The 24,150-nt window shown below is 38.3% G+C and overlaps 1 protein-coding gene across 1 annotated transcript in view; it reads left to right on the top strand.

Annotated features, from left to right (window-relative positions):
- Window positions 1-24,150, top strand: part of LOC146132066 (triple functional domain protein-like) — a 96,829-nt gene that overhangs the window by 68,842 nt on the left and 3,837 nt on the right. Inside the window, exons 36-53 of the mRNA XM_083397198.1 lie at window positions 3,459-3,587; window positions 4,745-4,983; window positions 5,706-5,861; window positions 6,636-6,788; window positions 9,528-9,614; window positions 10,514-10,696; window positions 11,625-11,782; window positions 12,419-12,488; window positions 12,609-12,791; window positions 14,321-14,449; window positions 15,122-15,291; window positions 16,144-16,319; window positions 17,561-17,686; window positions 18,132-18,322; window positions 19,057-19,243; window positions 19,475-19,625; window positions 20,142-20,285; window positions 23,642-23,838. Coding sequence (XP_083253324.1) covers window positions 3,459-3,587; window positions 4,745-4,983; window positions 5,706-5,861; window positions 6,636-6,788; window positions 9,528-9,614; window positions 10,514-10,696; window positions 11,625-11,782; window positions 12,419-12,488; window positions 12,609-12,791; window positions 14,321-14,449; window positions 15,122-15,291; window positions 16,144-16,319; window positions 17,561-17,686; window positions 18,132-18,322; window positions 19,057-19,243; window positions 19,475-19,625; window positions 20,142-20,285; window positions 23,642-23,838 — 2,829 coding nt within the window. The remainder of the gene's footprint in view (window positions 1-3,458; window positions 3,588-4,744; window positions 4,984-5,705; window positions 5,862-6,635; window positions 6,789-9,527; window positions 9,615-10,513; window positions 10,697-11,624; window positions 11,783-12,418; window positions 12,489-12,608; window positions 12,792-14,320; window positions 14,450-15,121; window positions 15,292-16,143; window positions 16,320-17,560; window positions 17,687-18,131; window positions 18,323-19,056; window positions 19,244-19,474; window positions 19,626-20,141; window positions 20,286-23,641; window positions 23,839-24,150) is intronic.

The raw sequence follows: 24,150 nt of genomic DNA, 5'->3' as shown, positions 1-24,150 counted from the left end.
TGTTTGAACGAGGAAGTAAACCTATTAAATATATTTTGTCAATATTGTTGTTCATCACCACAGGGGAGCGTTCGTTGGAATATATTGTCAGTACAAAGCGAACATCTGAGTATAATTGAATTTAAGACATTAATTCTTCATTGAGTTTTTGCCTAAGCTATCAGTTCAGTGGCATGATTAACAAAAACTGGCATAAGCTAAACGATTGACATATTCTTCCAGCAATAATAATGTCGCTATTTTCATAAAAAAAGTCTCGCTCAATATGTTTCCTCCAGTTCATTATTCTGTCGTTTTCAGTGGCCGATACAAATGCTCAATATGTTTGTATAGGCTATTATTTTACGGACAACCTCGTTGGTTGTAAGATTGTATAGCCAGTCCCTGCGCACAGTAAAAAAAAAACGCGTAATCGTAAAAGCTATAGTTCCTCCCGATCGATTTCCTGCAAAGGTACAAGCTTTAATCGAATCCCCTACAAGTCAGTCCACTTCATGTGGGGAGAAATTGGTGCCACTTTGAGAAGGAAGACTCGAGCGCTTGCGAAATATTAAATCAAGCCGTTTTACTGAATAAAATGACGAACTGTTGGTTTCCTGCTCCGCTTTTAATAAGAATACGGCGTATTGCACTGAAAAACGTCGAATAAAACGCAAATCAATCTTGTTCAAATAATGGCTAAATATTGATGCACCAGTCAAACATATATAACGGTTACGCACAATTAAACCTATAAAGTACCAATATTTAAAGCGAAGTTGTCTTTTATACCATAGTAATACAGCCAACGACATAATAAAACCTTTAAAAAAAAAAGTGTAATCTATATCGAAATAATACCTAAAGTCATCGAAATAAAACCTAAATAAGCCTAAGTAAACAATTAAAACTTATTGGAGGGTGTATGAGACGATTGGACGCCGCCGTTCCGACATCGGCCGTTCGGGTGCAATATTTTGTACGCCGCTATTTTGGCGCACCGGAATATTTGCACTGTTTTGGAATTAAGGATGGAGAATAGGTGAGGTTAGGTTTGGAATAAAGTTAGAAATAAAATTAGGACTGGTAACTGGGGTTAGGTAAGTGTCTAGTTTAATCTTCTTCTGGCGGTTTACGTCTTTGATCTTGTTTCGATTTGTGTTGTATTCCTACGTTGATGTTATTCTAAATTCGGTCTTATAGGAGTCCATGAACAACCACTTTGCTAATTGACTAGTTTACATCTTACTTTTAAAATCGCAAGGTGTTCTTTAAAAACATAGCCTATTGTTGCTTTACCTACTCCTCAACCACTTTAAAAAGTAGCATTAAAGCAGTCGGCCACAGTTTTCCACAACAGGGTTTCTCAAACTTCTAGTACGCATACCCCTTTTAGTTTATTAAACATTTCGCGACCCTTTGGTTTGGCAGTCTTATTTCGTTATCCTTTTCTGCACTTATTCGCCAACAAGGTGTTTTTACAATCTTTATATTATAAGTTATGAAAGTAAACTTTTAATCTATGATAAAATTGGCGTATCCCTACTAGTGATTAAGTAGCCATCTATACACTGTCTTATTGCTGAGAAATGGTTGTTGTATTTGTTGGTGTGTTGTTGACTTTTTGGCGTCGAGGTTTCCAACTTTCGAGGGTGTACTTAAAATGTTACGGGAACAAGTTTCTAATGGAAAAGGGCCACTTGTTGACCTGAACAACATCTTTGAAATTTTTCTGCCGAACTTAGTGCATTACGGGGCATTTTATTAACGGCCAAAGTATGGTCGCAACTGGCGATCAAACTATTTCGTTTAGTTTTTGGTTCAGTTAACTTTTATCTATCAAAGTAATTTGGTTTGATCTGACAAATCGGTATATATATTTCAAAATAAATAAACAGTTATTCGAAACGTTCAAAACGATGCCAACTTGTGTATGGGCTTTGATATTCTTATTACGTCTTACTACAACCTCCAACCATTATGCTCCAAAGGTATATGTTTATTGTTTAGTGGTAATTGACAACAGATCCATCCGCTCAATTCGCATCAATATCGATCGATCCGCATATTATACATGAAGTTAAATGGACAAATAAGAGACGATTTTGCATTGTAATTTCAAATATTTGCTGTTTCCATACAGCACCTATAGGAGTTCGTAAATTGAATGGCCGCACTCGCAAATTCTAATCGTCTGCAAATCATCATGTGTTTGCTTTGTCGAACTTTTAGAAAAACAGGTAAAGTTAAAAATCGTGTTCAATCTGCAAACGCCCGTTTTTCCAATCGCTTTTGCTCACCATGCTTTTTGTTCGTGTTACTTTTATGATTTTGCATTATTTCGCTATTAGGATTCTCGTAAACCAGCAGTCTTAAGCTTTTGCCGTTAAAGTACAAAAAAATTTGACTAAACCGCTGAAAAAACGGTCCCAAAAATGGTTCTGAACGTTGCTTTGATACGCCCAAGCCGCTAGATCTGCCGAAACCAACCAAATGGAATGCTACCGCTTTTTAACCAGCTGTCCTTCGCTGGCCTTTTGCACCAAGCAGCAAAATAAGCACAAGACGCCAGGTGACTGCTTCCGGAAGTTAGACGCGCTTGTTTTAATTTGTAAACCTGTGGGCGCCTGGTTTAGTCACATTGGCTGCGCGCCCGGTATATGTTTTGCTCTCTAAAATTACAAGTATACGAGCGATCGTATTACGACTATAAATATATTAATTTATGAATTTCTTACCAATTGAAGATCCTTGTATTGACATTTAATACGAAAAAACGTAATTCCAAAGGCCATCTGCCTTCTCCTTAGAACCACCTGGTTATATTGCTTGGCGAACAACTTGCATCACAATGCTGTTTCAGCAAATACCGAAATGCCAAAATATATAGCGTTTTTGTTTTGACATTGCAACTGCGTTTTTTTGTTTTTATAAGCGTTATTTTTATTTACACAAAAAAGAACTGGTATAGTAAGGTTTAACGCAATATCACGGCATTCATTTTGTGCCGCAGCTTTATAAGTCTTGAGAAGGTTTCAAATTGTGACAATAATTAATTTTGTCGAATTAGTAACGAAATGCGGTTAAATTTGCACTGTTGCTAATATTAAAATATTTATGAAAAACATAGCAAGATTTGTAGCAAATTTGGGTCATTTCACTGTGATTTTCTTAAACCTAATTGTTAAAAAAAAAAAAAAATAAAAAAAAAAATATAAAAAAGTTGTTGTTTCATCACCGAACAATCGTGAATGGTGAGGCAGTCATATAACACCCTTTGCACGTCTGCTTTGCTATGCCATGTATGCCCAATACATTATCAGGTCATCGACAGACAATGTAAGGCGAGTACCTATAATACGCCGCCATATTGCACCGTTTTCTGTGCCAGGTTAACTGCGCTTTCAACATGGCTCCGAGCTGAACTTTCCCAAAGCACATTTAAAAACTTCTTGACAATTCTACTTTTTCTCGTGCAGGAGACCTCGACCAGCAGCCGGGCGGAGGGGCCTCGTCGGCCGGCGACCTGGCCATGAGCCAAAACGCGAGGCCGGTCAAGAACGGCGCCAGCGCCGGATCGACCGCCACCCTGCCCAATGAGAAACGCGGTAAGTCACTTATATTCAACTGGTATGTGTTATCGTGCTACACCCGAATGTCGCACATGTTGGTTTTTGAGCCTGTTCTATGCATCAATGGTTGGCCGTGTCATTTCGGATACTATTTAAATGCGCGCGTCATTCGCGCCTATTTTGTATTTAAAATGATAGTTAAAAAGAGCAATTTCTGTTGTAGGGTATGAGTGGTATAAATGGGTCAACAACGTGTTTCGAGACACCTTAGAGCAGAAAAAAAAATGGGGGCCTTGCGTGGACCACAGTAGGGAAAATAATTCAAAAATGACGACATAAATTGACGTCACAATACAAATAAACTTAATAAATCTGCTGATTTCGGTCCAAAAATGGGAAAGTGAAATGGAGTCTAAATACATACAGTGCAAATCCGTTTTATTATTAATTAAACTGTTTTCTTTGAAAAAATGGAAACTTCTCAAATATACACTAATATTTCAATTAGGCCTTCATGGACCCCCTAAAACTAGTTCATGGACCCCAGTTTAAGAACCTCTGCCTTAGAGAGCTTTGGTTACAAAATAATTAAAATTAATTGGACTATGAAACGAACAAAATTTGGGTATACTGCCAATTTGGCAACTTTTTAAACGTTAGTAAATTGTGTTATTTAAAATATGGATTTAGTTTTGGTTCGAAACTCGACAATTTGCTGCTTTTCGTCGGATAGTATAGTTTTCATTGGTGCAGTTGATATTTACTCTGGAGTCTGGCTGTACGAAATTGTCAAGCTTTGGTTAAAAATTGTCAAGCTTTGGTTAATTGGTCACTTTCTGACAAAAGGACCTACACCTTTACATAAAAATAACAATTGCTAACCATAGGTAAAAAAGGTAAAAAAAAAATAACTATGCTAATATTTTTATTGTTTATATTCGCATCTAAGCTGATGCCTGTTTTTGCGTAACTGCAGTATTCTGTCTTTTCATAAAGCTGTTTTGGATTTTTTTAACCTTAGCAGTTCTTTTGGATCTTATGACACGGATAACTTAAAGAACAACAACTAGAATTGTTGAAATAGGCTTAAATTTGCCGTTTGATGAAGAAATAAGTTCCACGTGTAAAAACTAAATATCTACCAGTGTTAAAAAATACAACGGACTCTAACAAACGGCGTAGCTGGTAAACTTTGTCCTTTATAACTCCCCTTTCCGCTGCAGGCTTCCGCAAGTGGTGGACCACCTCGCGGAAGAAGGGAAGCGGGACGCTGCACAAGATGTCCTCCTCCTCTTCCCACCAGAGCAAGGAGTCCTCTGGCTCCTCCGACGTGACATCACCTGGCCAGGAGGGGGCGCAGCAGCAGGCGAGCAACATCCGACAACAGAGTAGCGATCTCTCGGGATCTCCTTCTGCCCGAAGACTTCGAAAGGTAAGTGTTAAGATTAATAATAAGTTTGCTAAAGCGCATTTTGATGTAAGTGCTTTATGACCTATTTAATTGTGTAAGCATTCTATTAATTGCCGACATCATTCTGTCTACTGATTTGTTATTACCACAGTGCTGCAAAATAGGTAAAATAGTTTTTGTCTTGCCATAGAAGTTGCACTAAACTGTACCGTGGATGCTTAGTCCGCACAATGCAGTAATTCTTTTATGGTGGTAAAACGTTAAAAAAATAATAAAAAAATACTATTCTAAAAAGAACGTTCTGAAAGCTATTAATTAGAACCCGTGTATTAATTGACAAAAATATATTTTAGACAAAATGCTACGCCGGTTATTTCGATAATAACTATACGTCATCACTAGCGTCAAATAAATCAAATGGTTGACATTTAAACGTACACGAAGCTATTGTGAGACAAAATGTGCGTTTGTGTTACTTTAATGCTAAAATATAAAACCAATCGGGTTGGCGCCGATATAAATAAATCGACCAATTAATTATATATATTGCCACATAATATCGGGTAACGGCCCGATTGTTAATACCAGACACCCCGCGTTAGGTTTAGAAAAATAAAAGGCAAAACAGAAAAATTTTCAACTTTTTTTTTTATTTTATCCGCTTTAAAAGTATTAATAAAAAATTTTAATCAAAAAAAAAAAAAATTAATAATTTTTTTAAATAATTTTTTTTATTTTTTCAGGCGAAGCAAAACGGTTCGTCGAATCCTGCTCCTTTGCAACCTTCCTCAGTCAAGCACCTGGTTGCCGATGGTAACGACGAAGAGGACCTTGCCCCCTCCCTTCCCCCGCCCATGCAAATCGTCGGCAACAAGCTGGCAATGGACAGCGCAAGCCAGGTGCGGATTCTTTGCTTCTAATTTTTTTGTGTTTCTGTATGGTGTATGTACGGCGCACTCGCGGCTTAATGCATTACATTAGGCGGATTTTGTTGTCTAACGCATCTAGTTAAATTTTGAAATTTTAACGAAAAGGTAAATATAAAATATGGTTTTGAAGAAAATATTTCCTTTTTACGGGGTAGGGGGGTGTTCAGCAGATATTTACATAAAATGGATGCTTTAAATTGTATACTAAAATTTCGAGATAAATCCGTGGTTAAACGTTGAACATTAGGAAGAAATATGCAAATTTGTACGGACTAACACTTGGACTGTTCTATGTTAGCTATAAAAAATATCTCAGTCGGTGTGAAGAGCTGCGGCTAAAACTACGGTGCTTTCTCGATTAAAAAACAACAACTAATAAAAAACAACAACTAAAAACCGCATGCAAACTAGAGCTGGCAACTACTTTTGGCGCCTTTTTACTCTAAACAAAATGCCAATAACATATCGGCTGTAAAAACCTACGAGAAACGTTGCTAACTAAATATAGAGTAATGCTATTTTAATATCATAGATTTTTGTATGTTAATTTTTTTTGTTCAAAATCAACCTTTCGTTGTTGTTAAATTAACCAGGGATTTAATTTAATTCAGTTAAAAAAACATAATTGCATGAAAACTGAAACTGTTTTGTTATCGTGACGTAACCTGTATGACATGTCGTCGTCCCTTCTTTTTCGTTCTGTCCCAAACCTTTTACGTTGTCGTGTGACGTCATCGCCCGCAGTGCTCGTCCGCATGTTCCGTGACGTCATCGTCGGCGCCGGGCAACGGCAGCGGGGACCTGTTCGCCGGCGGGGGGAATACCCCGGACCTGAACCACTCGCACTCGAACGACCTGCGACGCGAGATGGAAGTTCTATTGAGCGAAACATTTTCGGTGACTTTTTTTTTACTTTGCTTGTTTTTTTCGGCTTGCTGCTGCTGCTGCTGCTTTTGATTTTGATTTTCTGGTGTTTTTTCTGGGTGCATGGCTGTTCTTTGTAGTGTGGCACAATGATGCGATACCGACGTGTGGCGAATGTTTGAACTCGTCCGATACCGGGTATCGTAATCCCGGTTTGTATTTTATTTTTATCAGATTTTTATAAAAAAAAAGCTTTGTGATTCAACGCAAATACTTTCAATGAGCAAAATCAGAGCTAAGGATTTTCAATGAGCAAGAAAGCTACGCATTAATTGGGACGTAGAAATGTAATATGGACTTTAATACTTAATTTTTTATATATTTTTTTAGCGTTTTTTTTGTACTGTCGGAATCGGATCGCAAAAACTTAAAAAAAGTGCGGGCGTCGAAATTGTATTTATAGACGCGTAACGATGTTCATCCCTAAAGGTATTATAACAACAACAATGGCTTAAGTCTATAATTTTTAAACCAGGACTCAACAGCAATTTTTGTCGCAAGATATTTGTTATTTTTCTTCTACACAAACACTTACCCTTTATTCGCTTTTTTGAATTTAGCATTTCTCCGTCTTCAAACGCATGACCCATACGTCAACTAATATGCATGCTTTTCCTGGATTTGCATGCTTCTTTTTCTTGAGTTCCTACTAACGAGCTATTATGACTGCATTCACCCTAAATTAATCCTGCGCAAACAATGAACATATAAGCAGCTACGTTTGATTTTAAAGTCACTCAAAAACGACCAAATCTGTGTTTGTGTGTTTGGCCGTTTTAACAATTTGGCTTAATGGAAAGTGAACTTGAAAGACCCGCAATTACTAATTGGGTTCCGCAATCGAACCAGCAATATTGATTTTCCTGCGCCAAATCGCAAAATATTTGCCGATCTTGAGGAAAAATGTTAAATATTTGATGGGTTTCTTATATAGTATTTATCACATCACTAAATCACAGAAGTTTAACTCTGAGCAAAATGCGCACTTAGGGTATCTTCTTGTAAATTGAACGGAGCTAAATTTTCAAGGTGTTCATGTTTGTTTAGTTCAGGTTTAGCAATGATTTAGTGGCATGAAGTCACTAAACTGCACTTGATCTTTACACCTAAAAACATACTTACATATTTGACAGTCACGCAATAAATATGCAAGCTTTCGGTTTAAAGATTACGCAACCTTCCAAATATATGCTGTACTGCGCAGTGCGCAAAGTATTTTTACCTTGGTTTAGCCGGCCATAAAGCAATCCAGTTAACGCTTTTTTAAAATTCACATCACTTTTTTCCCTTTAGTAAGCCAACAAGGAAATGTTTCAATTAGTTCGCTGCATTATTGCACGAAAACACTATTGGCGATACGTCTCTACGGTCGTCGGTAAATCGTTAATCCAGTCATCTGAAAGCAAAAGGTCGACTGACCTATGCCCCAGAAGGTGGTGCTGGTTACACGATTTGACGCATTCCGCCAAAGAGCTTATCAACCAGCAAATTAACTCCTCCCCGGGCCTAATTAACATTTCGGTCGGAGGACATTCGAGTCCGTTTGAAAATTTCACGCCCGCGCGCGCGAATTCATTGATTCTTGGCATCCCGTAAAACTCGTGTAATTGGCCGCTCTGCATTTAATCGCTCAAGCAATAAACGCACCAGCTTCGCAATCCAATAGTCACCAGTCGACGCCAATCAAGTAACGTTCACCGCGATTTAAATTCCAAGCGTTGCTTGGAAGAAGACCATCGGTTAGCTTAGATCAGCGGTTCTCAACCAGTGGCTCACTGGTGAGCCACAAGAACATTTAAGGTGGGCCACAGACCAATTTAAAAAAGCTAGATTTAGTGTCATTTGTGTCACTATATTTAATTTTACAGGATTAATGTTTTGGGGAGGAAATAAAAAGGAATGTAAATTAATTGTTCAGCTGCAAGTATCTCACTAATGCACGGTTGATTAAATAATCTGTTTTGAAATATTTTCTGCTGTGCTTTGTTCTAAACTATTTTACAGTTTTTTTCTTCCATAAAAATTTATTGGGCCACAGAATTTTTTTGCAACGTAAGTGGGCCAGGAAAGAAAAAAGGTTGAGAACCACTGGCTTAGATTAAGAAAAAAAAATTAGGTTAATTTCGCTAAAATAATTTTATCGTGCTTACAAAATTTTGAAGTCGGAAAACCAAGAGTTGTATTAAAAAAGTTATGTTAAATAAACTCTAAGTATAACTGTTACTTAACGATTAGTCGTAGGGCCAAAAGCAAATTTTACCAATTAGTAAAAAAACGAATTTTACCAATTACTATGCTGCCACTAAGTCCTTAATTTTTTTTTTTAATGTCTTTGAATAAATTTACTTATAGAAACGTCTTTGAAAAACCCTAACGGTCTTTAAATAGTCGCTGAAAATGTTTATGTCCATTGTCCGGCTGAAGTTATGTGTTTAAAAAAGTCAGTTAAAACAATTAAAAATACATATTTTAATTGCGTTAACCATGACATTTATACTGTTTTGTTTTCGAATTATATGCAAAGCACGTCGAGCGATCAACTTTTCGTGTAATTGGGCGCTCCCACTCAAGCAATAAACGCGCCCGCTTCGCAATGCAACAACCATAAGTCGACGCCAATCAACAAAGCGAATTATTTCATCGAACGCCCGATTCCCTCGCTTTGTTCTCTTTCCACTGCGCGCGCTTTATTTGTTTTCTCCTAATACGCAGAAATCTTCGCCGCTACGAAGCGCCCTCGCCAAGGAACGAAGGGTCGAAAACGGGGATTCGCCCGGCAAGGAGGTATGGCAGAAAAGGGTGAGTTGCCTTGTTTTTTGCGTCTTTGCATGTTAAAAAAGAAAAAAACCGAAAATAATGCAAAAAAAATAAAATAAAAAATCTTTTCGGCGTTGATAGTTTTGCTAAAGTTTTCCACCCACCTACTCCACTTCCTCGTCGTGTTAAAATTGAAAAACGATCTGACGCTTGAATTATAAACCTTGTCGTTTGCAGAAAATATGACCACCTTAATTAGCGACAGTTTTATGCTTTCAACTAATTTTTAGCGTTATTTGTAATTTTCCTTTTTTTAATTTATTTAAATCATAAATTTTAATTAAATATAATATTCTGCGACCCCGTTTGACTTTGACAAAGAGAGTTTTTTTTGTGCTTCTGTCTTTTGCTCGCATGTGGTGAGATAATGCGCACATCCAGTAGATTGAGGTTTACGTTAATTTCAAAATTTTAATGTTAATAAAGCACGCTTATATAGAATTATAGAAGTTACACTTACGATTAAACTTAATATGGACCAACCCGCTCCCCTAAAACTCATTACGAGCTTCGGGGCCTTCAGTTATCACAGCTCTGATCTAAAACAGTATAGGCTTGATTATAACCTGTTTTTTTACCGTTTTTGCTACAAGTCTTGCAAACTAGTCCAACTGTGCGTTACCAAGCCCTGGTGCGTCGTTTCAATTTTTCAAAGGGCGTTGTACAAGGATTCCGTTTTTTACTTGAACTCTATTGTGGTAATAAAAAGTTTGCAAATATGACACGTGCATTCGAAATTGGTTATGATGCTATGTTACAAACAAACAAATAAATAAAAATTAGTAAAAGTCCTATGGCTGGGCAAGTCCAATAAACATTTTTTAAATACGCCAGAAAAATCGTTTGAAAACCACTCGACTAGTCTATTGTTTTCGTTTCAGTCGTCAGGCAAGGAACGCTCTTCGTCCAACTCTGGTGGCGGTGCAGCGCCCCCACCCGACGGCGACGCCGACCTTGAGACGACCTTGGCCAACGGCGACGTCACCAAGAGTCCGCAAAGCGCGACACCTAGTGTACAGGGCGGCCAGGACCAGAACCTCATCAAAAGGGAATACGTTCTAATGGTAAGGCGATGCTTTATTGAACAACTGGATACGGTATGGGATTGAAGTATTTTTCAATGTTCGAACCCGACGATGATTTAGCATTCAAAGTTCACAAACCTTAATCTGTGTCGTGTTACAGGTACGAAGTTAATAAACATTGGGATAAGGTGTAAAGTATTTAACCGTGTGTGATGCATCGCGATGCGTAAGCGATCAGTCGAGCTTAAGAAATATACTTAGGGTAATTTCGCTAAAAGTGTTTTACAGCTTGTAGTGAAACGTTTTTTGCACAATATCGTGCCTACAAAATTTTCAAATCAGAAAACCAACAGCTGTATCAAAAAGTTTATCCTAACTCTCATTATAACTGATACTTAACGATTAGTCGTAGGGCAGTAACACCGACTTCTGGCCTCGTTTACAACGAAAAAGCGAGTTTTACCAATTAGTATGTTGCTACATAATATTAAAATTTTAAAGTGATTCACCTATTCCCATTAAAAAACATATTAAAAAGTCTCAAAAAACTTAGTTGTCTTTGAATAGTCGTTGATTAAACGTCCAGCTTAAATTATGTGTTCAGAAATGCATATTTTTAATTGCGTTAAACATAAAATTTATACTTTTGTTTTCGAAATATATGCAAAGCACGTCGAGTGATCAACTTTTAGGTATTTAAAAACCTACAAGCTTTCTTCAAAAAGCATGCACTATAAATGTGTCGCCACAGCGACAGGTCTTTTTATCTGTACTTGCCAATCGCGTTTGTACAATTAGGTTCCAATTACCCGATATAAACGGCAAAATTGGATTCGAATTTGAGAATCCGATTGTCTACTTAGAACATCCTTAGTGGCAACCCGGGCTTGGGGAACGGCGACTGTTAACAGTTCGACGCCGCGGTCTTATTTATTTTGACCGACATTTTGTGTCTGGTGGCGCGTAGGAATTGCTGGAAACGGAACGCGAGTACGTGACGGACCTGGCCAGCGTCGTAGAGGGCTACATGAGCCGGGTACTGGAACGGGGACTTCCTCAGCCCGACCAGGGCAAGGAACGTGTGGTGTTCGGCAACATCCAGCAGATCTACGAATGGCATCGCGAGTGAGTGCTCTTTGTGTTGCTTTGCGTTGCTTTGTGTGGCCGGTGAAACGGTTGGCTTGACTTGGATTTTTTTGGCACATATAAAAAAATTGTATTGACACTCGACAAGCTTTTGTACAACCGTCCTTCATTTGGTCAAAGTAGAAATGAAAGACGTCAGCTTTAATATGACGTCATCTTTAATATTTTTCATGCCCTGGTCCATACAAACCAAATTGTATTGTTAGATGTCCGCGTGACAAAAAGTCGAAGAGCCCCTGTACTAAAGACAGTTCCTACCACTAAAAGGCTCAAACTGATTGCTTTCATTTCTACTTTGACCTGATGAAGCACGGTTGTGCGAAAGCTTGTCGAGAATCAATACAGTTTTCTTTGTACATAGTGCCACCTGATTACCCTATCCCTATTTTTTTTTCTGCATTTCTTTAGATATTACCTTGACCCGTACATGGACATGTATAATTTAACTATTTCTTAAAAAAATCGATGCAGGAACTTAGTTCGAGATGTTGCACTGTTGTTGGTACCGTAAGGTCTCACAAAACTCTTTCGCCAAGTCTATACACGCTATAGTTTTGTATCACCTGTGATTCTGTCTCTTATTTCTAAATATTTACTTAATATGTTTTCTTGTAGCACTTTCCTCAAGGAACTGAACAAATGCAAAGAGGACCCGGACTATTTGGGCAAGCTCTTCAAAAGATACGTGAGTGAAATTATTGCATACCACGATTTATGAAACTTTTCATTTATTTAAAAACAGTGGTCGAGTTATTAACGAGTCATTGACCTTAGTCATTACATCACTTATCTCCGCTACTTCCAGGAACGGCGCCTGCACATGTACGTGGTCTACTGCCAGAACAAGCCGCTAAGCGAGTACCTTGTGCACAAATACAAGACGCCATTCTTCACCGAAATCCAGGCTGAGGTCGGCACTAAGCTCGACATCACCGACTTTCTCATCAAACCCGTGCAGCGAATCATGAAATACCAGCTGCTTCTTAAGGTAAGGGTGCTCTTGTTAGTGGTCTTTGGGGATTTTGTGGTGGTCAGTTAGGATACTTTTTTATCTTGTTTTCGATACACGCCAGTTCATTTTGTGGTGAAAAGCACAACCTTCCGATTGGTTTCCAAACAATGACATTATTATGCTCAAATGAATAAGAATCTCGAATTTAAACGCGTGACAAACATTAAATGTCTTGGTGGGCCGTATAAAAAATGGGAACTCAAATACACGTAATGTAAAGGATAATTTACTCTAAATAAAACTATAAATATTTTAGTTTTGACAAGTTGGTAGCAGAAGGAATATGTGAGGATGCCGTACAAGTGTAAATTATTGAATAAAAAATAATTAATAGAAAAAGGGTAACGGCTCATCAAAAAAGTTTTACAGAAAGAAACCATCGGGCCAAATAAAATTGCTTCTCTGGTCGAATCCTGATTTTTCCTGCTGGCCTATAGGCCTGCTCTAAGTAGAGTTGCAAGGCTGGTCGGCAAAGTTAATTGGCGAGCAGGCACGAAACTCGATTAAAAGTCACTTAGTGAGGCCTATTCGTCATCCTGGCCCCCACGTGGGAATTGGCTTTTTGACGCGATTACAACGGTTGGGCAACTTGAATGCAATATGGGGTCAACCGTAGAATGAGGTTATGTACCCAGGCAAATTACACACAGCTAAATGGGGTTTTCTAGGGGCGTTCGCAGATGGGCGGATACTTAGACAGGAGAATCCATAAACTTATTGCTGGCTCGTGCTCTTTTGACTAATGTTTGGCGCCGTGGCTGGTTCTTTTTTCGCCTTTAGAAATTAGCCAAGTTCGCGACGAGGTAGAGTTTTTTGGCTCTGAAGGGCTTTTAGTGTTCCTAAGAAAAAAGTTGGATTGATCATGCGTTTGCACAACAGCCAGCATGTGCTTTCACGTAATTTTAAGTTTCCAACACGCTTTAGTAAACCTTTGCCAATTTTCTCTTAAAGTTATCGGCCAAACCATTTGTATTTCTACCATATTGGGGTCAAGGGAATCCTTTAATTTTTTCTGTCACTTTGCAATGTGAACACTTTTTAAACCTATTAGTATTATAACCCAAATATACTGCTCGACCAAATAACAAGAAAAATGTTCTTTGCTTGACAGAGGCCCAGAGGTGTCTACTAGGAGCGGTATTTGTCGATTAAAACAATATGCCCAAGGGGCAAGCTTAGCACTGTCGTTCGTACGGCAAGAAAAGTAAAACAGAGTTTGAGTACCTGGTCAGCTGTCCGCAAACTCTGTTATTACTTGGGTACCATTTTTTTCGAAATTATACCCTATTAATTAACACAAAAAGTTAAAAAAAATCACGATAACATAACTGTCCTGGCATTTCGATCGGCACATTTAAATTGTCTTACCAGCTGCCAAGCAAAACATTTAAAAAAAAAACACAGACGTTTCTCTTTCTACTGTAACTACTGCAATTACTGCACTATTATATCCGAATGTGAAACAGTAGCACCGAATAAAGTCGTTTCTCGTTCGAACATCACAGGACTTCCTCAAGTTTACGGAGCGCGCTCGTCACAAGTGCAACGACCTGAAGGCGGCGGTGCAAGTGATGCACGTCGTTCCTAAGCTCGCCAACGACATGATGATGGTGGCCAGGATGACCGGATACACCGTGAGTTACGCTTTTTTATGTTTTGTAATTTGGAAGGTGTGGTAGTAAAAGCTCAATTTTTTGAAGGGCACTTTGGCGTCCAAAATTTAACGGGATAACTTAAACCTTATCAATCTTATTGCGAAAAAAGCAAATTTTTCTGCAAATTTTCTTACCTTGTATTTCAACTGTATACATTTTTCTGAAATAACCCGCTTTTTTACGTTGGCATTTTTATAGTGGTTTGTCTTTTTGAAATGACAAAAATATCAACTGAGCATTTTTATGAGTTTTGCACAAACCCGAGAAATAACCTATTTATGTTCGACCGGCAGTCAGTAAAACATCACAAACGTGAAAATGAAGTTCTTCAAACAACAATGTTGTTTAAATCGATGTATTTTCAATAGGTCAAAATTTTGTCACAAAAATATATTTTTAGGTCAAATATTTATCAAAATTTCTCATTTTGTTGGTTAAAAAATAATCGCCCTAGTTAGATAAGAAGTAAAACAGGAAAGGTGAGGTGCAGAAGAGGAAAAGAAATATAAGTTACGTGAGTGAGAAAGGAAGAAGGAAAAGAACAACAAACGTAAAAACGTTAAAACAAAGAAACTACAACTCACACACAACGATAAAACAATCCTCTCAACACTTGCGCTTCCCAAAATTAAAAAATCTACTTTCCTCCAGGGCCGTATCGCCGCTCAGGGCAAGCTCCTTCTCCAGGACACCTTTCTGGTGCGCGAGGGATCCAGCGGACACGAAAAGGAGCGCAAGGTCTTCTTCTTCGAGCAGTCAGTCATTTTCAGCGAGTTGGTCGACAAGAGAGCCGAGGAACGCGGGTTCGTCTACAAGACCAGGTCAGTGCTTAACCTTATCGTGTGTTACAAATAGTAATGTTTAATACTTGGGCATTTTATTCGGATGCCGATCCCCGATACTTTGGTTTAAAATCATAACTGTCCGATTCGATACCAAATGACGTCATTACGTTATCAAACAAGCAAAACACATAATAAAAACGTTTAAACTTTAAAGGTAATTCTATTCAGATTATGAGGCTAAAAATTCCTTCAAGTCTTGCTACTTTTGTTTTTTGATAAATTAAAATTTACAAGTAGAAAACGCTGCCTTACATCGCAAAGCATGGCTAAACTATTATATGAATTTAGTTTGACTATCAAATCGACATTACCACCGTAGTATCGGACGAGTGCAAATGCTTGGCATCGGGTATCGGCTACGATCCGATATTATCGGACATCCCTTATTACACGGTTGATTAAAAAAGGCTTATTTTTTTCAATGTACTTTTTCATACTTTTCCATGTAGCAATTCCAATTGGCCGTTTTTTAAACACATATTTGTATTTTGAATGCAAGCTTTTCCAGTATATGGACGCTTTTGAGTTTTTCCAATAATCAAACATAAAAACTACAATGATTTTGCATATGGCGAACATATTTTATTTAAAATTCGGTAGAAAATCGATAACACCAAAAACAACTATAAACATTTTTTATATGTGTACCTTTTTTAAAGTTATATACTGCTTTTGGGTTAACAAAAAAACAAAACAGAAACATAACCATAGTTAAATGAAGCTGTAGAAGTATATTGTTTTCACTTTTTATTTATGTTTCTCTATTTTCCTTCAACGCATAAATACGTTCGAAAAAAATCTAACCGAATTGCCCGGGTGCTTTCCCAGCATCAAGAACTCTGACCTCGTGTTGAGGGACATCCCCGGAACCGAGGCGCGCTTCTCGCTAGCCAAGCGGAACGGCGACGACGCGCACGAGTTGTGCGCATCCGACCCCAAGGTCAAACTCACCTGGTTAGAGGTCGTCAAAAAGCAGCTGGAAGACCAGATGGATTTCCTGAACGGTAAGGGTTTATTTCTATCGACAAAGGTACATTTTCTTTAAAAAGAGCTCTCAATTTCAAAGGATATCTTTTCTCATGATTTCTTGAAAAACAGTTCTCAATTTCTCAGAATAATATTTTCTCATAATTTTTTTGACAAGAGGCCACAATTTCTCAGGATGGCCGTATTTTTCAAAAAAAAAAAATTTCTCGCCCGGTAATCATTTCCTGACAAGTACTCCTAATTACTGGCCTATACTACGCGTTATTTATCAGTTACTCTAGCTCTAACTTGCAACAGAAATCTGTTTTGTCAAGTACTTGATAATCTTTTGTTAAATTTATTTTTTACAGTGTGGTATAACTTACGCACTTTGCCGTGTTTGTATTGTTTTTTGTTCCTTTTGTCGTATCTACGTTTTTATGGTAGAAACCTCGACGTGTGTTAAAAAAACTTTGTATCCAATACTGACTTATTTTCATGAAGTTTATTTTTTTCAATTAAAATACTCGCTTTTTTATAAATTGCAATTTTTTAAAAGAAGGCATAAAATTGCAAAATTTGATTTATAAGAGAAATCAATTTTTGTCCGGTACTTAATGATCTTAAAAAACTTATTTACTGGTATAGGAGACGCACTTTGAGCACACATAATGCGACTAAATAACATTTTCTAGTTTCTTAAGCTTTTGGTGGAAAACTTGACGCGTGACAAACTATTGTATCTAACGACTTATTTACATGAAATAACGAAGCCGTCTTGAAGAACTCAAGTCGTGCTGGTTTTGTTGCAACACCGACTCACGAAAGGGCGATCTTTTCCATTATGCCCTTAAAAATCTGCGGTTTTTAATGTAAAACAAATCGATTTTACGTTTGACTGATACCGAACTTATTTCTGTTCCTCATCGATTTTTGTGTCATCTCAAATTGCACTTTGGAAATAGAAAGGCTGCTTTTTGCGACAAGCGATGCCAATTGTTTGACTGCTTTGACTCGCGCCACCTTTAATCTAACTTATTTCAAAAACGAAATCAAAAACGTTTTTAAAATGTGTTTTTTTGTGAATTAAAAATAGAACACTCGTTTAAACAAAAATGATGATGCCGACTTTGGCCTAGCTGCAGCATTGTGTATTTTAATAAGGTTGTTTTACATCGTTTTAATTTAAGCCTTAGTAATTCTGTTCGGCCCCCAATCGCAACTGTTTCCATGTTCTCTTAAACTGCATTTTGTTTAAACCTTATTTTTCTTTTTTTAGCCCTTCAAGCTCCCATTCACTACCAGCGACAGCAGCTTGGTAGTTCGAACAACAACAATAACAACAACAGCAATAATAACAACAACAATAACAGCAGAAACCGACCGACCGAGCGTCAGTTTTTAAGTAAGAAACCTTCAGCCAAACATTTAAAAAAGGTTGAACAATTGAACATTATGTTACTCGTATCGCGTGACTTCGTGCTACACTTTTCTTTTATTATAACATTCTATTGACAGGTTCCGATTTTTATCTTGGCCCTACACTTTGACTAAGACAATAGTTCTGTACAGGATTAATTTAACAGTGTAGAGATTGTAATTCAGACAAATATATCACATAACGCTGTAAAAAGCTGAACAATTGAAATGCAAATTTTCAGGCCACTTCTATTCTTCTTGTGCTGTTTATGTAATATTTGAGTAATTAACTCACCGACATAAATGATTTTTTTTAATTAGTTATTGATTAAACTTAAAGAGCCACTGTTTTTCAGGCAAATAATTGTTCTTTACTTTCAAAGGAGAATCACACTTCGCCATTTTCCTTAACCTATATTGCTTATCGACAGGTTCTTTCAAACCGCCGCTTCATTTAAACTCTAAAGCGGGTGGCGCTGTCGTGACGCAGGATGACGAGCAAGCTTCGCGCAACGATGACGTTGACAATGACGTCACCGTCGTCGCGGCGAGGCCCATGACGTCATCGCCACCGCGGTCAAAACAAGAAAGCACGACGAAAACGACGTTGAAGCCTTTAAAGGTAAATACCCTCAGTTGTGTTTGAAAAGCTTGCTTTCTTAGATAGGAAGCTCGTTTTAAAAGCGTGACCCTTTCTTGAACGCTGTTTTAACAAAACATGTGTTTTAAAAAATATCTTTGTTTTTAACACAATATTTCTCAGCGTGATTACATTTTCTATGTAATGCTAGTTGCAATTTAAGGTATAAACAACGTTCTTATGTTGAATTTTTATTGAAATTCAAACAAAACTGAATTTTTTTGCGAGGTGGGGTGAGGTAAACTTGAAAACTCGAGGAGAAATGTTTTGCAACCACTTTTAATGCTAAAAGTTATAGGTTTTAGCAAAACACAATTTAACACAAACAATAAACCAGTCAACGCGAGTTATTTACCCCAAACTACCAAGATACAAGACTCAAGCCATTTTAAGCCAAGTGAGCAAACGATATGTCGACTCAGGATATTTTGTCAATACACTTGTGCCAATCCAACCCTAGTGAATCCCTTAGATTAAGTACCACTGAGTTATCAGTAGTCAACGAAAGCAACTAGTGCCCATCTATCAGGGCTCTAAAGCCGGTAAAAACAACCGGAGTCGTACTTTGGCCGAAAATGTAAAATCGAGTCCTTGGAAATAAATATTGGCCCGACATACTAGCCACTCGTTAACCACGCTGCTAACCTATGTAGTCCTTTTTATTACTTTCAACTCCCGCGTCACCAATCTAAAATAAGGTTATGTACCTCGTGCAGACAGTTCATCCAACGGTCGAACAAAGCAGCAAGAACGAAGCAGCTGCTAAGGAAATCATCGAACCTCGCCCTATCACGGCAAGCCCAGTTCGACCACTCTCCATGCCCGAGCCTGTCTGCAACTCCACAATGATAGAGGCGCCCGAAACTCCGGCCATGGAGCTTTGCACCGACCATCAGCAATTGGGTGAGTATTTTCTTTTATTTGTTTGGGTGTTTGAAACACATAAGGGGAATGCAAAAGTACAACTTGGTGTACAACATAGTCGTCAAGTTGCCAACACTCTGTCCTACTGGTGTGTCTTATATCTACGCACTACTTAAAATACACGTTTTTTAATGCTCAAATGCAATTTGCTTTAACAGTATTTCTTTAAAAGAATTGTTCGAAAAGCAAGAAAATGTTTTTTATTTTTAGATTCTACAGTCGATAGCAAAGCGATGGCGCCACTCAGTGGTCGGCACCGGAGCCTCCTGCCCCGACCCGCCAGCGCCCATGGCCACGAGGGTGCGCAAACCCTCAACTTATGCAGGGTGACGTCATTGAGTAACCCATCGACACCCGTCAGGTGATCTACCATTTATTTGTTTTAAGTGACTTTCTTTTCCCAGTTATTCAAGTAATTATTAGGTCTTTCGCACATAGGTTTTCGTATAAACGGCGTTTTACGCATTGGTTAATAAAAAAATTAGGATAGTAAAAAGGTAATTATTTTTAGGTTTTTGTTGGTAACGAAAAGGTTTTTCTTTGTGTGTTTTTTTCTTTATGCCAGAGGTGAATTCGCTACATTAAAATCAAATACAAGTTATAACTTATTACATCAATCTGTAACTTTTCAACCAGTACCAAACTGTGTTTTAGTATTGTTACTATTTTATATCATTCACACAATAAATTTCCGAAAAAAGTTTTTAACAATTAGCCTTAAAATTTTGGCAATCTTCTTACACAGTCCCCAAATATGCAAAGAATCCTTCTATTTACTATGTCTACAGAAAAGTCCCCTACAGAGCTCACTTGCGCGTGATGTTACAAAAATAAACTTCAACCCATTTTATTTTAACAAAAAATTCCCTGTTTTTAGGCCTTTGTTTAACAGCCACCTTTCGGCGCCGGATCTTTCCGGTTCCAAGTCCTTCTGGCTGTCGCCCCTCTCCCCGGCCAACATAAGGTCGTCAACGTGCAAGTTCATCTACCCACACGGACATCCACAGGCGGACGGGACCAGGTAAACAATCGCTTGATTTTTGTCTCTGTTTTTTTTTCGAGTATTTTTGCGCACTAATAGAGCACTCTTTTGGCGCCCGTAAGGTTTGGAGTTTTTTCTTTTCGTGTTTTTGTTCTCGTCGGATATATGTTACACCTGGCACGGAATCGCGCCTGTGTATTTCGTCTGACACAAAGTTTGTCAAGAATATTAGGAACTTTAAACATTGGCTTGAATATATATGGCGTGACTAGGAATGTCCGATAATATCGACCGGAGCTGATACACGATGCCAAGTGTTAGTATCGGTGCCGATCCGATACTAAATTAAATTAGTATTTTGGCCATGATTTGTCACTCAATGCAGCTTTGCTACCTTAAGAGGTATGTTCTCTGAAAACTAATGGATCCGATCCGATACTGAAGTCTTTATCAGTGTACACGTACAGGAATTTATTAAAACACGAAAAGGCTTAAACAAGTGGATTCCTTAATTCGAATGAATCAATACAAAACAATGTTAATAAAACAGAAACAGAATCAGTAAGTTAAACATCATTGCCAAACACTTACAAGTAACTAACAACATGAGTTCCTACCGCGACAAGGTAGTAACACCAACTGCCGTAAGGACAACTACAATGTCAAGGCACCATGTGCTCAGTGACCTTTGACCGCAAGTCATAGAATGATTACACAATTAAATCGGTCATAAAGTACTTAAATAAAAATGCGGTTTAGCAAGCTCACTGTTAATCTTAACAAACTCACTGTTATTTTTTTTTCTTAAAAAAGTGAATTGCAACGAATAGAAAGATTAACGAACACTCGGCAATGTATAGCGAACGCAAGAATAGAAACATAACAGTCCGTCCCAACACCAACTCATTTACTGCGTTGATGTGACACGCACAATAGGGCCGTCAGTACAGCAATGTACCTTGGCTACCTCATATACCATCACAGCAACCAATTAACCTCAAGTTGACAGGACGAAAAGTAAGAACCCGATGATATGTTGACGAACTCATCTGTCGCTCGACGACCACCGTACTTATCATCTGGGCGAAGGATCCAACCATTGGATAGATTTCCTTTTACCTTCTTGCATTCTTTACACGCGTTGAAGTAATATCGATTCCGCTCATCATTGGCGAGATGTGGACATTCACCACAGTCTTCGTACTGCGCTGCATCTGTGATTTTACTGATTACACGCGCAACTCGTTTAGTGTGCGCTTTACTAGGTTCGCTGACCTTAGGAGCCGCTCTTACTGGGCACGACGATCTGGCCAAATTGCCAGGGCTTTTCCATTTCTTCCGACCATGGAAGTGGTTGTCACCAGGTTTGTGCCTCCTCGGAAAAACACCAACACAGTAGTGACCACTAGACGACAAAAACAGTTCAACGTCTTTGTTGAACATTGTTGCTCGACCACGAGCAAGATCAAGTACAGCACTTGCTTTCCGAAGTGACGACCTGCTAAGCAACAGGGGCAAGTCGTTCTTGACGACAGAAACGTCAATGCTGCACAATTTTCCACCAACACAAGCAGGAATTAGGGCTTGGGATCTGGAAATGACTTTCTTTCCGTCACCAAACTTAAAAACCGTACGCGAAGGAGTGATTTTAACGTCACGTTTAAACTTGGAATGTAAATTGAATAAATAATTTCGCAGCCACCGTTCACCACAGACAGTTTTCGAACAAGCAGTGTCTATAACTGCCGACTTGTAGGTTTCAGCTACGCAACTGTTGGTAACACTTGAAAATAGCACAATGTTGACTTCATCGTCTGAAACATCATTAGAAGATATAGACGTATTACAACTTTTGTGAGGACATTTTGCCGCCCAATGCATTTTAGAATCACATATGACGCATCTAGATATTTTCCCAAACTTATCAATAGGATTGAACTTTCTTTTATCAAAACCTTTTCGATGTCTTGGATTACTGGCTACGTAAGATTCTTCTTTGACGTCAATATATTGTGACAGTTTATTAGAAATTGGGCTTTCAGTAAATATGCGTTTTAGAGCAGACTTCATGGATTCAAACCTAAGGTCACTTGCAAATGTCAAAGCCAATTGTCGTTCTTTAGAAGTTAAATTTGCGCCATCCAACAGTTTAAAAGAAAAAATTGTATCTGGCAATTCCATCTCGTGAAATGTCATCTTATGCGATAAATGTTCAAACTCTAGAATGTAGTCAATCATCGTCATATCAGTACTTTTATTAAACCTTGTAAACTTCGTGTATGTAGAGTACGCATCATCTACAGATTCCGTCTTGAACGCTGCATCGAGTTTTCCAATCAACGTGGACATTCCACTCTCTGCGTGTAGTTCCTCGCGCGTTAATTGCGAAACAGCCTTTTCCGCTTTCGAGTTGCCCTCTAGGCTCTCCAACAGAACAATAATTGCTTGTTCTTTCTTGACGACGCCCGTGACAAGTTGCCACATTTGTACCTTGTTCTTCCATGCAGAATAAGGCAAGTCGTCTTTAAACTTTGGTGGAGATCTCTTTGCACTTGTTGCCATCTTGTGTGTTTACAACTGGTTTCCTGTAACCATCCTCTGCTACCATGAAAACTAATGGATCCGATCCGATACTGAAGTCTTTATCAGTGTACACGTACAGGAATTTATTAAAACACGAAAAGGCTTAAACAAGTGGATTCCTTAATTCGAATGAATCAATACAAAACAATGTTAATAAAACAGAAACAGAATCAGTAAGTTAAACATCATTGCCAAACACTTACAAGTAACTAACAACATGAGCTCCTACCGCGACAAGGTAGTAACACCAACTGCCGTAAGGACAACTACAATGTCAAGGCACCATGTGCTCAGTGACCTTTGACCGCAAGTCATAGAATGATTACACAATTAAATCGGTCATAAAGTACTTAAATAAAAATGCGGTTTAGCAAGCTCACTGTTAATCTTAACATTCTCAAACAACAGTAGTTTAACAACTGATTGTAATTAAATTTTTTAATACCACCGAACAATATTGACCTATAATAACCTGAGAAAAATTTGTTTTAATTTAAACAATTGTGTTTGTTTGAGCATAGTTATGACGTCATTGGTATCCGATCGGATCACGATACTTTTTGTTTAATATATCGGTATCGGTTAAAATGTCAGGTATCGTGACTTATCTGCGGCGAAACTATTGCTTTGCTAAATAACCACCGTCGTTTTTTCGAATTAACATTTTGTCTTTCATATTGAAAGTAAAACATGAAAGGAATATTAAAACTAGACTAAATTATCAACATATCATTTCGGTCCTGTTTTTTTCATACAAAACAAACTAAAATGCTGAGACATTTTTTCACAAACCCTTATTTATTGATTTCCAGTGCCGAAACGCCGGCGCCATCGCCCGCGACGCCTACGTCATCAACAGCAACTGGCAGCCCGACTGTGACGTCACCTGTGACGCAATCGGCGTCGGTCTCGACGGTGCAGGCGACGCAGGACTACACAGCAGAACAGGAGGACGAGATTAGCGTGATGCAAGGCGAACCACTTGATATTATTGCAACCAACGCTCAAGGTAGGAGAGTTGGACAATAAACTAATTCAGTTGTCACCAGCGATACGTAAGCCGTAATCGTTGGTTAAAAAGCAGCTTCGGAGGGCACATTTGTTAAACACATATATATGCGTGTGTCTTTCATTAAATGTTTTTATTGGTCCGGCGCGCCACTCTTCCTTCCTGTGCCCTTTACGTGCCCAGAGGTGAAGTACCTAGTTAATTTAGACTGGCATAAGGTTTTAATATGGTACATATAGCTAAGGCGCCTTCATTTTTGTGTCTTCTGGGCTTTGTTGGTTTAGCCACCAAACCCACCATGATGAGATTTCA

This window comes from Ascidiella aspersa, chromosome 9 (genome assembly GCF_963924565.1).
Source record: "Ascidiella aspersa chromosome 9, kaAscAspe10.2, whole genome shotgun sequence".
Taxonomy (NCBI): Eukaryota; Metazoa; Chordata; class Ascidiacea; order Phlebobranchia; family Ascidiidae; genus Ascidiella; species Ascidiella aspersa.
The sequence above is the reverse complement of the archived record's forward strand: the minus strand, read 5'-3'. Positions and strand labels throughout refer to the sequence as shown.